General features: G+C 41.3%; 1 protein-coding gene across 6 annotated transcripts in view; it reads left to right on the forward strand.

The window, feature by feature from the left end:
• The first annotated feature begins 6,061 nt into the window (after positions 1–6,061).
• Positions 6,062–14,292, forward strand: part of PCBP3 (poly(rC) binding protein 3) — a 204,967-nt gene continuing 196,736 nt past the window's right edge. For all 6 annotated transcript variants that reach the window (XR_008200138.1, XR_008200139.1, XM_052648625.1 and 3 more), the window contains exon 1: positions 6,062–6,100. Coding sequence is in view for 4 of the 6 variants with exons in the window: in XM_052648625.1 (XP_052504585.1) it covers positions 6,077–6,100 (24 nt within the window). In the remaining 2 variants the exon portion in view is untranslated. The remainder of the gene's footprint in view (positions 6,101–14,292) is intronic.

Consider the following 14,292-nt stretch of genomic DNA (forward strand, 5'->3'; position numbering starts at 1 on the left):
AGATGGAGAGATATACTGTGTTCATGGATTGGAAGAATTAAAATTGGTAAAATGACCATATTGCACAAGACAATCTACAAATTCAGTGTAATCCCTATCAAAATACCCATGGAATTTTTCACAGAGCAAGAACAACTAATTTTAAAATTTGTTTGGAAACACAGAAATCTTGGGATTATCAAAAGAAGCTTGAGGAAAAAAGAACAGAGCTGGATATATCACTCTCCCTGACTTCAGGTTATACTACAGAGCTACAGTAATCAAAACAGTTTGGAACTGACACAGACACAGACACATAAATCAATGGAATAGATTACAAAGCCTAGAGATAAACACATGCACTTATGGTCAATTAATACATGACAAAGGAGGCAAGAATATGCTATGAAGAAAGGATAGTCTCTTCAATAAGTGATGTTGGGAAAACTGGACAGCTGCATGTAAAAAAATGAAATCAACATTTTTCTCATACCATATGCAAAAATAAACTCAAAGTGAATGAAAGACCTAAAACCATGAAGCTTCTAGAAGAAAAATAGGCAGAACACCCTTTGACATAAAATGCAACAATATTTATTTTTTGGATCTGTCTCCTAAAGCAAAGGAGACAAAAGCAAAGTAAGCAAAAGGGGATTAAGAGGTATAAACTGCTATGCATAAACTAAGTAAACTACAAGGATATATTGTATAACACAGGGAAGAGAGCCAATATTTTATAATAACTTTAATGGAGTATAATCTATAAAAGTTATGAATCACTATATTGTACATCTGAAATGAATATATTTTAAATCAAATTTCAATTAAAAATAATATAGAAAATTAAGGTGAATAATAGAAATTCAAATCCCTCAAATGGTAGTATTAGGAGGTGAGGTTTTGGGAGGTGCTTAGGCCATGCTCTTGGAACCTTCACAAATGGGGTTAGTGCCCTTTAAGAGCGGCTCCAGAGAGATCCAGAGACTCTCCCACCCTATGAGGATGGGCAGGAAGGCACTGGCTGTGAACCAGGAAAGCCCTCACCACAAGCGAACTGTGCTGGCACCTTGATCTTGGAATTTTCAGCCTCTAGAAGTATATGTAGTACATTTCTGTTTATAACTAAACAATAAAATAATATGCTTTTTGAATGGATTGTTCTAGAGATATCTATAAGATGTAATTGTTTTATAGTATTGTTGAAATCTGTTTCCTTGCAGATCTTGTCTTTATTCCATCCTGTATTGAAAATGGAATATTGATGTTTCTAACTGTTATTATTGAATTGTCTAATTGCTCATTCATGTCTTTTAATTTTGTTTCATGTATTCTCAGGATCAGTTGTTAGGTACATATGTATATAATTGTTATATCTTATCAATGAATTGACTCTTATCAATATAAAATATCCTTTCTTTGTCTCTAGTAACAATTTTTGTGTTGAAGACCATTTTGTCTGATATTGGTAAAGCCATTCCAGTTCTTGTTTGGCTACTATTTACCAGGTAAATATTTTTTTGACTTTTCACTTTTAGTCTGTTTGTCCCTTTGAATTTAAGAATGCCCCTTGTATATTGCATATAATACATAAAAATTCCATTAACACAATTTCTACCTTTAAATTGTGATGTGTAATGTATTTACATTTAGTGCAGTTTTGATAGTTCAGTTCAGTTCAGTTCAGTCACTCAGTCATGTCCAACTCTTTGCAACCCCATGGACTGCAGCACACCAGGCCTTCCTGTCCATCACCAACTCCCGGAGTTTACTCAAACTCATGTCCATTGAGTCGATGATGCCATCCAACCATCTCATCCCCCATCGTCCCCTTCTCCTCCCACCTTCAATCTTTCCCAGCATCAGGGTCTTCTCCAATGAGTCAGTTCTTTGCATCTGATGGCCGAAGTATTGGAGTTTCAGCTTCAGCATCAGTCCTTCCAATGAATATTCAGGACTGATGTCCTTTAGGATGGACTGGTTGGATCTCCTTGCTGCCCAAGGGACTCTCAAGAGTCTTCTCCAACACCACAGTTCAAAAGCATCAATTCTTCGGCGCTCAGCTTTCTTTATAGTCCAACTCTCACATCCATACATGACTACTGGAAAAACCATAGCTTTGACTAGGTGGTCCTTTGTTGGCAGAGTAACATCTCTGCTTTTTAATAAACTGTCTAGGTTGGTCATAACTTTTCTTCCAAGGAGCAAGCATTTTTTAATTTCATGTCTGTAGTCACCATCTGCAGTGAAGGTGATATTTATTCCTGCCATTTTGTTAATTGTTTTCTTAATGTCTGTCTTTTTTTTTTTTTTGGTATTCTATCTACTGTTATTGTCTTCTTTTGTGTTAAATAGATATTTTCTAGTGTGCTCTTTTATTTTCCTTGTCATTTCTTTTACTATTCTTTGCTAGTCATATTCTTAGGGGTTGCCTGGAGCTTCTTACCGTAATAGTTTATAACAATTTAGCTTGGATTATACCAATTTAATTTCAGCAGTATATAAAAATTTTGCTTTAGTATATTTCCATTTCTCCCCTTCTACTTCATACTGTTATTGTCTTATAAAGTACATCTTTATACATTTTGGGCAGATCAGCACAGATATAATTATTGCCTTTTGCAGTTATCTTTTATTTCAGATAGAAAAAGTTATAAGCAAAGATTACATTTATATTATCTTTTTTACTTCTGTATTACCTTTTCCAGTGTTCTTTATTTATTCATCTGAATTTGAAGTACTATCTAGTGAATATCATTTCATTTTAGCCTGAAGGACTCCTTTTAGTATTTTTTATAGAGCAAGTTTTCTAGTGACATAGTCTTTCAATTTTGTTATCTGAGAACGTCTTAATTTTTTATTTCCGTTTGAAGGATAATTTTACTGGAAATAGAATTCTTGTTTTGCAGTCTTTTTCTTTTATAATTTTGAATTTGTCATCTCACAACTTTCTAGCCTGAAAGGTTTCTGATGAGGAATGGGCTGTTATTTTATTGAGGATACCTTTTGCATGGTAAGTTGCTTCTCTTCCTGCTTTGCAGATTGTCTTTGCATTTTGATAGTGTGATTATGATTTGTATAGGTGTGGCTATCTTGGAATTTGTCCTTAGAGTTTATTGAACTTCTTGGATTTGTTATATTTAAATCAAATATGGCATGTTTTTCACCATTATCTCTTCAAATATTCATTGTACCCCTTTCTCTTCTCTCATTCTGAGGATTTTATTATGCCCATGTTGGTGTGGTTGATAGTGTTCATGAGATGTTTCTTTTTTGTGTGAGGAAGACTTCGTTCAAAGGGACTACTACATTGGGGTTTTGCAGTGGGAGAGAGATTGTCTTCAGCTCCTCTCTTCATTTTTATTCCTCCATTCCTTAGACTGGAAAATTTCAGTTGACCTGTCTTCATGTTTGCCAATTATTTCTTGCCTGCTCAAATATGCTATTGAATCCTTCTAATGGATATATCATTTTCAGTTATTATACTTTTCAGCTCCAGAATTTTTATATAATTCCTGTTTGTAATTTTTGTGTCTTTGTTAGTAGTCTGTCCTTAATCAGACATCATTGTCATACTTTCCTTAAGTCCCTTATACCTAGTTTCCTTTGTTTCTCTAACATTTTAAAATAGATCATATATAGTCTTTGTCTTATGTATCCAACATTAGGGCTTGCTCGGGGGTAGTTTCTGTTGACTGCTCTTTTCCGTGTGTATAGGCCTATTCTCTTGTTTTTGTTTGTTTTTGTTTTTTGTGTCTTATAATGATTTGTTGAAAACTGAACATTTAAGTGGGCTTTCCTGGTGGCTCCAGATGGTAAAGAATCTGCCTGTAATGTGGGAGACATGGGTTTAATCCCTGGATTGGGAAGACCCTCTAGAGAAGGGAATGGCTACCCACTCTGGTATTCTTGCCTGGAGAATCCCGTGGACAGAGGAGCCTGGCGGGCTACAGTCCTTGGGGTTGGTTGCAAAGAGTTGGGCACGACTGAGGGGCTTTCACTTTCACAGTATATATATGTATGTCAGGTGACACAAGCTGCTCTGAAGGTTCAAGTCTGGGATATTTGGTGGTGCTGCTTTTCATGGCAGTTTTTGTTTGTCTGTTTGGTGACTTTCCTGAACTAACTCTGTAAAGTCCATGTTGTTCGTCACGTATTTACATGAAGTCTTGCTTTGGTAGTGGTCAGCTCACACTTGGGCAGAGACTTCCTTAGATGCTGGGAACCAGCAAGTGTCCTATTCTTTCCTGAAGGGCTCTGTGTGTATCTGTATCAGGGGCATGCTTCAAGATGTAATCAGACAGTTTAAAGCTCTGTGTTAGCCTGTACCTTCTGCTAGTGCAGAGCCTCAGAGTCACCCAAATGTGAGCACTTGCGGCTGTTTTGGGTCTCCCCTAGGCGTTCATTCACACAGGCTGGATATGCGCACTGCCCTCTGTATACAATGTCACCTCTACATCTTCAGGAATATACTGGAGCTTTTCAAATCCCATATAGAAGGCCTACTCCCCAGCTTTTCTTCTTAAGCCTTTTGGGTTAATTGTTGCCCCAGCAGTTGTACAGTGTCTCAGGTAGTTACAGGATTAAACAATTGTCTCTAATTGTTTTGACATATATCTCTGAGGAAAATGCTTTTCTTACTGGGCAAGCTCTGACTTAGGTCAAAGAGAGCCTTGCACGTGGAGCCCATTAGCTATGTCCAATAATGACAGTTCTCTGGGAACAAGGCTTTGAAGGAGCTCCAGCCCTGTTCTGTCCTCTTCTGTGGCTGACAGGCTGCTGGTTTTCACTGTGATTGTAGGCTGTTGGGTCTCAAGACTACTATGGAGTTGAAGTGGAGGTTAGGGGAAATGGTGAGAATACGGCAAGCTAGAATGCCAAACTTGGTATTCTTGAGAATCAACCATTTTTCTTTAACACATGCTCCCCAGTTGTGGCAAACCTCAGGTTGCTGCTGCTAAGTCGCTTCAGTCGTGTCCGACTGTGCAACTCCATAGACGGCAGCCCATCAGGCTGCTCTGTCCATAGGATTCTCTAGGCAAGAATACTGGAGTGGATTGCCATTTCCTTCTCTAAAACCTCAGGTTAATTAAACTCCCAGATTTCTGAAAAAGTTGAATCTGACAGGTTGTTTTTTTTTTTTGTACTCTCATTGCATTTACTGAAGAGTTATTATTATTTTTTGAGGTCTTTCCTTTCCTATTTTCATGAACATCACTCTTTCACCTTTATTCTCTAAAGAATCTTTTCCTGTATATTGAATTTTATGTTGGCATTATTTTCTTTCAGCACATTAGAAATTTCTTTCCACTGAGTCTGTGTTTTATTTTTGTTGTGCAGAAGTCAGTAGTCAATGTAGCTGCTATTTCTCTGGATGTAATATGCACATTTCCCACTGCTTTTAAAGGATTTTCTCATTGGCCTTAGGTTTACCTAGTTTGACTAAGCTCCATGCATGCCACCCTGGCCGCCCCCCTCCCCCCACCCTGCAACCGTGTTGCCTTCTTGTATCTGTTATGGCATGATGTCTTCATAAGTCTGGAATGTTCACTGCTGTTATCTAGATTTTGCTTCTGTTTTATCTTCTCTCTCTTGTCTTTCTGGGACTCAAATCATGTTTTTCACCATGTATTCTCAGGCCCTGTCTTTTATATTTCTCAGGTTCTGGTCTGCTCATGCTTTAATTTGAATATTTTCTTCTGATATAGTTACCAGTTCTCCCTTCAGTAGCACCTAATCTACATTAAACCCCATTCATGATTTAAAAAGTTTTCAGTTCTAGATTAAAAAAAAAAGATAGAAACTGAGTTACTTTTTATAGCTCCTCATCTCTCATTTGTGTTTTTGACCCTAGCAAGTGTAGTGTTTTTTGCTTGTTTTTTTTTTAACCAATTTTTCAAGTGTAGTGAAATACACAGTCTAGTGCTATTATTTATATACATTCATCATGTTGTGGGACCATCACCTCCATCCATCTTCATAGCGTTTTTCATCTTGTAAAACTGAAAGTCTGTACCTAATAAATAAGAATTCCCATCCCCCTTCTCTCTCAGCCCTTGCAACCACCTTTGATTGGTTCTACTTTCTGTCTCTCTAATTTATGAGATACTTCAAGGTACCTCAGGTAAGTAGAATCATATAGTATTTATCTTTTTGTGACTGAATTGTTTTGCTTAGCATAATGCCTTCAAGGTTCATCCATGTAGCATGTGCCAGAAATTCCTTCTTTTTTAAGAGTGAATAATATTCCATTGTATGTATATACCATATTTGCTTATCTGTTTAAACTGTCAATGAACACTTGGGTTGCTTCTACATTTTAGCCTTTGTGAATAATACTGCTATGAATATAAGTGTACAGATATCTCTTCAAGACCTATTTTCAATTATTTGGGATATATATCCAGAAGTGAAATTGCTGGATCAAATGGTAATTTTATTTTATTTTATTTTTTTATGGTACTTCACAGAACACTAGCATTATCAAAACAAGTATTAGCCATTATTTGAAATGGAAGGAAATTATCTCAGCATTGCTCTTTCACATGGTGGCATATAAATACATATACAGTATAGATATGAACATATAAAGGCATTTCTATCAATCATTCAACTCTGTTTATGTTGTTCCATTGTAATAGAATCTGAATATCTTTTAATATAGTGGTATCATTTGCATTCATACATCAGATGACTTTTTTTTCACTCTATAAATGTTAACTTTTAATATAATGATAACCCCTCTAACCCTCATCTTGTCCAGTTTCTATCCCCCATCTACCTTCCTCCTTATATCCAAACATTTGGGAGAAGTCAACAAAATTCCCAATTTGATGGATTAGACTTTCAGAACTTCCTATCCTTCTTTATGTTCTGAAAAATGTCAAAAAAGAACAATGAAATGACAACAGATGGATAACTTTAAAAAAGATCAGGCTGATGATCTTGGATTTGATGTAAGAAAACAGTTTTCCCCTTGAATATCACAACTTCAAAATGTTATAATCCTGTAGAAGGCAAAGCATGAAGTCTTTTTCTTTTGACAAGGTTCCACTGTAGTGTGGTTGTCTCTTTCTTAGTAGAGGAGAGAGGCTCATGCTCAGTTGTGTCCAATACTTTGTGACCCCATGGATTGTAGCCCTGCAGGCTCCTCTGTCCATGGAATTCTCCAGGAAAGAATACTGGAGTGGGTTGCCATTTCCTTCTCCAGGCAAATGGTAATTTTACATTTACATTTTTGAGAAACTGGCACTCTTTTCTACAGAATGTAGTGTATCTTTGTTGTAGTAAAAACATACATAAAATTTATGTTTGAAATGTATAGTTCTGTGATATAAGTACATTCACGTTGTTATGCAGCTATCGCCACCATCCATCTCTAGAACATTTTTTGTCTTGCAAAATTGAAAAGAAAGAAAGTGAAGTTGCTCAGTCATGTTCAACTCTTTGCGACCCCATGGATTGTAGCCTACCAGGCTCCTCCATCCATAGAATTTTCCAGGCAAGAGTACTGGAGTGGTTTGCCATTTCCTCCTCCAGGGTATCTTCCCGACCCAGGGATTGAACCTGAATCTCCCTCATTGCAGGCAGATGAGCCAGCAGGGAAGCCCTCTGTCCCTATTAAACAGTAATCTCCTCTTCTAGTCCCCTGGAAACTACCATCCTACTTTCTGTCTCTATGAATTTGACTTGTTTAGGTACCTCACAAAAGTGGAATCAAAGAGTTTTGTCCTTTTGTGACTGGCTTATTTCACTTAGCCAGTGAATGTCTTCAAAGTTCAAACATTTTGTAGCATATGTCAGATTTCCCTTCCTTTTTAAGGCTGAATAATATTCCATTTTATGGGTAAACTACCATTTGTTTATCCATTCCTTTGTCAACAGACACCTGGATTGCTTCTGCCTTTTGACTATAGTGAATAATGCCATTAACCATGCTTGTAAAGTATCTGTTTAAGTTCCTGCTTTCACTTCTTTTGGAGAAGGAAATGGCAGCCCACTTCAGTATTCTTGCCTGGAAAATCCCATGGATGGAGGAGCCTGGTAGGCTACAGTCAAAGGGTCTCAAAGAGTTGGACACAACTGAGCGACTTCACACTTTTTTTTCTTTTCTTCACTTCTTTGGGCATATTGCCATATTTCCAGAAATGGAGTTGTTGGATCATATGATAATTATGTGTTGAATTTTTTGAGGAACTGTTATAGCATTTTCCACTGCAGTGGTAGCAGTTGACATTCCCATCAACAGTGTATAGGGTTCCGGTGTCTCCACATCCTCACCATCTCATTATTTTCTGGTTCTTTGATTATCCTAGTGGGCATGCAGTGACATCTCACTGTGGCTTTGATCAGCATTTCTCTTATGATTAGTAGTGTTGTACGTCTTCTTGTGTGCTTATTGGCCCTTGATATATCTTCTTTAGAGAATTGTCTATTCAAGTCTTTTGCCCATTTTTTAACTAGGCTGTTTGTTTTTGCATTATTGCAAGAGTAGTTTTTTAGAATCTGTATTGGATAATTCTGACTTCTCATGTCTTTGTGGGTCTGTTTTTGTTTTCTGTGATTTATGTTGTTCTTGCTCATGGTGTCTAATTTCTTTGCATGTGCTAGACATTGTATTTGCAGAATTATTTTGAGACCTAGGATGATTGTATTATTTTTGGACAGGCTTTCTTTTGTTTTTGCTAAGGTTCTTCATACTTTTTTTTAGTAACTTATTTTTTTTTTTTGGCCGCACCACATGGCATGTGTGTTCTAGTTCCCCAACCACTCCCCACTGCATTGGAGGTATGGAGTCTTAAGCATGGAACCACCAGAGGAGTCCCCAGGTCACCTTACTCTTAAAGATATCACCCTAATCCCAGTGCAGGCCTGAAGCCAACCAGGTAAGCAAAACAAGGTACCAGTACATGAGAGGGCTGGCTTGCTTTTCAGGACTTTTCCACCTTAGGGTTTATCCCTTTGTGCTTCCAGCACAAGTTGAAGGCTAGTTTCTCAGAGTCTGGGTCATGCTTTTAGTCTGCAGCCCCTGATTTCTGGATTATTTCAGGTAACTTCAGCATCCATAGTAAAACTCCCAGTGAGGAGGGAGGCTCAAGAGGGAGGGGATGTAAATATAATTATGACTGATTTGTATTGATGCACGGCAGAGACCACCACAACACTGTAAAGCAATTATCCGCCCATAAACAGACATGTTAACCCCTCCCCCCCCCCCAAAAAAATAATCCCTTCCAAGTATCAGGACCTTACACAGAATGTCTCTTCTCCTTCGTGTAACTGTCCACTGTGGGTGTTCCTTGCCAGGGATCAGCTTTCCTCCACATGGTGACTGGGGCCCGGCTCTGGCTGCTCTGGTTCTGCTTCTGCTAGGTTGATAGCACCGTCTAGGGCCTGAACTTTCTTTTTGTCTGACTGGCAGATGGGGAGCACGGTGTGGAGGACACATGTGTGCTTCTCACCCATGTTGGCCCAGACATTACATGGACGATAACTGTAGATATTTCACTGGGGAGAACTAGTCACGTGGTCTGCCTCAATGCAGGTATCGAGGTGGGGGAAGTATTGTCCATGGTTAGCAGCTGCATGTCTGATTGGTGGACACTCACTCCTGCTTCAGTCCTTCCGCTTGGCCCTGAAGCATCTGTGCATATTCTTCTTTCCCAGCTGTATTACACTCATCTTCTCCAGGGAGATAATCAAAGCCAGATACAGCTCTTGAGGTTCAGTAACTGAGCTAACATTCAGGTTATCTGCCGCTCACACTGTACAATAATGGAGCCAAACCATTGACAATTACTGTGGAAAAAACCTTCCATTTGAAAGGGGGGAACTGGAAGATAAATATTAGTCCTTGGTCCAATGCAAGAGTGACCCCCTGATAGCAAGTATCATGAAGGTGTCTGTCAATGACTATAAGGCAGAGGCCACCAGGAACTCACCTGGCACCTGCGATGGAATGGTTGGGACCATGAACCATGGGGTACTGTGGGGTATCAAAGTGAGGGTGGCAGAAAGAATCTGTTACAGGATCTGGGCTTTGGGTGCTTTGGGGAGAGTCCAGGAGAGGAGGGTGCTGTCAGTAAGCAGGGACATTTTATCCGTGAATGTCTTAACAAATCTAAGGCAGGGTGACCTAGGGCGAGGCTCAGGAAGCAGCCCTCCCTCCCCAGTGTTGGCTGCGAGAGGCCATGGGTGGTGTTTTGGGGCGTGGCCGAGGTTCCTGTTTGGGGTGTGCTCTGATGTGATGATGGCGTGCTCTTGTCTCAATCCATTCTGGTTCTGCTGTGGCCTCATCTGATTCTCTTCCCTCTCCCGGGAGTGTCCTCCCACACGCTTGCCCTGACCCTGGGGGGCTTTTTCTTATCCTTGTCCTCTGTAGGTACAGTACCTGGAGCTTTGGGGAAGATCTCTTCCTTAAGGGGTGGGATCTGCCCAGACTTCAGAGCTTGCTTCCAGCTGCGGAATTTGGGAGCTGGGGATGGTTTTGACAGTCACTGACTTTCTTTGGCTCATGCTTTTTTGGCAGAATTCCCCCAGTTCTGTAGCTTCTGATCTGAATGCCTTCTGTGTGCCAGTCCCTACACCCTGAATTCTTTCTTAGCTGCACCCCTCTGGCCTGGTTATTATCTTTGCTTTCTTGTGCCGTGTCTTTCTGCTATTACTGTGGGTGGGAGAGGACCCCTCCTGTCTGATCTGTGTGTACCGTGGAGCCCTCTGATTGACCAACGAGGACTCAAAACAGTTTCAGTCTTACGTCTTACTCTTGGGGTGCATAGAGGGAGGCTTTTCCCACAAGGTGAGGCCCAGGTTTCCCAACTGTCTCGGAGTACTTTCCTGTCTCTCTCACAAGTCAGCCAGTTTTCCTGAGCTCTTCTCTTCTGTGATGCCTGTTTTGGCAGAGTGTGTGACGGTCACCCAACCTGCTGGCAGTCCTTTTCGCTCTGTTCCTGAGTGGAGGCTGCGTGTGAGCGTGGTCTGCCTTCAGATGGTTACCGCTCTGCAGTATGTAAAATAGGGCTTCCTCATCTCCAGCTGCCTGACCCCCATTTTTATTACTGTATCACCCCTTTTCAAAGAAGCCAGTTGCATCCTAATTCATCTCTGTTGAAATGTGTATTTAATGAGAGAGACTTTAAAAGAGGAAGATGTCAGATTTAAACTCTTTCTTTGGGGATTATTTGAGCCATTTTCTGTTCTCTGCTTCTGCACTGCCTGGGTGTGAAGCCATATGTTCATGGCGATTTTCTAGGCAGACATTATAAGGGCACACTGTTGGTATTTCATCTTTTTCTTGTTTTTAGCTGTATTCACATTGGGAAATCAAGACATTTCTGATTTCTTATAAGAAGAAAAAATTAGATGCTTCAGTTTGGGGGCTAAATTGGGATATAAATAAGATAAATAAAATCAGTGAAGAAAACCACTTTGAGACCAAGTAGCAGTGGTATCGGAGACGCACAGAGCACCCTCCCTCTTCTCTCTGGTGGCTGAAGCCTACTACCCCCCACCCCCACCCCTCGCCCCTGCTCTGAGTCTGTTTCTGTTTTGCAGAAAGGGGCATGTGAGTACCTGGCTTGTGTTCTCTTGGGAGCTTCTCTTGTGGAAGCGAAATGAGATGACTGACGTGCATGCATGTTCAATAGAGAAACTCTCTGGGTGGAAAAGGCATTATTATTTCATCCTGAAGTACTTTTGGGGGTAAATAATTTATTGGCAAACTAAGTTCATCCTCTGAGGCCAAGCGCTCCTACCAGAATGTACCCAGTCCAGCCTTGGAAATTTACAGCACCTCAGAGTGAGGAGGGCAGCAGGCCTGTCCTTCTGTGACTTTTATTGAATTGGGTGCTTTTCCAGGGATTTCTGAGCTCTATTCACAATTGTCCTTAAGCAAATAAGAAATAGTCCAAAGTAATGACGCTTCATTCAGAGTGCAGCTTTCAGGTATCTGCGGTACGACACAGTTAATAATCACTGACGAGACTTTGTGTCCTGGATTGGTAGTTTGAGTTTTCTTGGAATTTTAAACAGAGGAGATTTTGTAACAGAGCCATGTTTCTTACTGACGTCTTCCATAACCCCTTATGATTAAGCTGTTGCTGAATTTCCTAGACTTGATAGATTACCTCATTAATTAAACAGACAAATAGTGAAATAGGTTACGTTGCTTGCTGAGAAATTGTTACCCGTGCGGTAGCTCCACTTCTCTAGGTCCACTTAGGAAACTGAGATTTTTCATTTAATGGTCTTTTCAAATTCATGTATTACCATGTGATAAGCATGGAGATCGACATTGACAGAGGTGTGTGTTTGTTGCTCAGTTGTGTCCAACTTTTGTGAACCTATGGACTGTAGCCCGCCAGGCTCTTCTGTCCATGGAATTCTCCAGTCAAGAATACTGGAGTGGGTTGCCATTCCCTTCCCCAGGAGATTTTCCCGACCAGGGATCGAACCCTGGTCTTCTGCATTGCAGGCAGATTGTTTACTGTCTGAGCCATCATGGAAGCCTAACAGAGGCGTAGTAGTTATTTTATCTCAGGGCACTGGGGTGGCATGTGGACCACTGGTCCACACAGGTGCTGTGACCTTGGTTCCTGCCACCTCACTTCCCTACTTCTTGGAGTTCCTGAAGCTGGACTCTGGCCCCTGGGGACACAGCACTCTCCCTGGCATGCTTGGCTCTGAGGGGCTTCTTGCTCTTAGATACACCCCACACGGTGCTGGTCATTTCTCTTTTTCTTGTTCTGGGCACCACTGCAGCTTCTGGGCACAGCTTCTCCTGGGTGGATGGGACAGCCTGAGAACTGGTGGAGTATCCCCACTGCCAAGCGCTCTGTGGCCAGGCCTCTAGGGTCTCCCATCTGGCAGGGCCGAGGCCGCGTTCTCTCAGACTTGTAAGAGGAGCCTGGCTGTCAGGCCCGTCCTTCAGACCCAGGAGGAAACACCTGGAGCTGGGGTTGTAGGGTTGGTTTGGTGAGGCCAGGGTCCTTGGCCAAGACTGTCTGCCTGCAGTCGGATCTGAGTCAGGTGGGTGCACTCTCCAAGCAGGCTGGGCTCCACCGAGGGCGAGGCCCTGCGCTGTCATCCGCAGCATCCGTTAGGCAAAGCGCCAAGGGGAATGCTGAGCTGGAAGTGGGTCTCGAGCCCGTACTGAACAGAGGATTAAATTTCACACTGAGGCAAGGGTTCTCTGGTGAGTGGTCGCAGGGCTCTCAGTTACCCCCACCTCCCATAAGGCTCAGGCTCAGGACTGTCACCATAGGCCTGTCGCTTTGCCCATGAAGGCCAGCCAACCTGAGACCCCCAAGGCCCTTGTTGGGCCCCCAGCACCTACAGGATGACAACAGAACCTGTGTCTGTGGACGTTCAGGGCTCTCAGAGACCCTTTCAGGGGTCCTTGAGGTCAAAACTGTGTTCATAAAGGGAGTTCCTTTCTCACAGTGTTGACATCTGAGCTGATGGCAGAAAAGTGAGGGCAGGCACACTGCTGGCCCCTGAGCGGCCTTGCGGCCAGGCCCTGGGCTCTCACCGCCTGAGTCCTTTAGCACCGCCGCTGCCTCCGGAGAGCCGCTGTCCTTAATGAAGCAGTAAGAATTATTAATCTAACAAAGTCTTGACTCTTGAGCTCACATCTTTTACATGTTTGGAGAGACAGACTGGGGGTTTGCATAACGTGTGTCTGCAAATGGAATCACAACAACTGTTTCGAGGAAAAGCACTGGTACGTTTTTTGGGTGGATAGCTGAACTGCTCATGGAATACTGTTTTTGCTCTAAAGAATAACTGACAGACAAACCATGGTTATGCAGATTTGTGTTTTTGGCAGACAATGTCTGAAAATTTAACTAAGTGAGACTGTGACTTCAAAGCAAAAAACTGCCTGTATTTGTCGCAACTGACAAAATTTGAGTTTTCAGGCAAAAATTAGAATTTTGAAAACTTGTGTTTGATTTGGTGAGCTTGACAGCTCCCCAATACTTAAAGATGTTTCTGATGAACTCAGTGGTGATGTTAACAAATGTGAATTGTTTGACATTTTATAATGAAATGTGTTAATGAAGATCTTGTAACTCAGAGAGCCAGTATTTGCCAAAATGCCTAATGCGTGATGCCGTGCCAGCCATGCATGGATGAAATAGATGTTTAGGGTGCAAGAGCGATAAGGAGTGAGTTTTACTGTGAGTAACGTTTATTGATGGGGTTTCAAATTCTGTGTTGCAAAGTAGCCTTTAAGAAATGACCACTTGCCAAGTTTTGATGTCATATTGAAGAATATCTGTGATGATCTGATAAGCCTATGTAAATACTCCTGTTTTC

This window comes from Budorcas taxicolor, chromosome 1 (genome assembly GCF_023091745.1).
Source record: "Budorcas taxicolor isolate Tak-1 chromosome 1, Takin1.1, whole genome shotgun sequence".
Classification (NCBI taxonomy): domain Eukaryota; kingdom Metazoa; phylum Chordata; class Mammalia; order Artiodactyla; family Bovidae; genus Budorcas; species Budorcas taxicolor.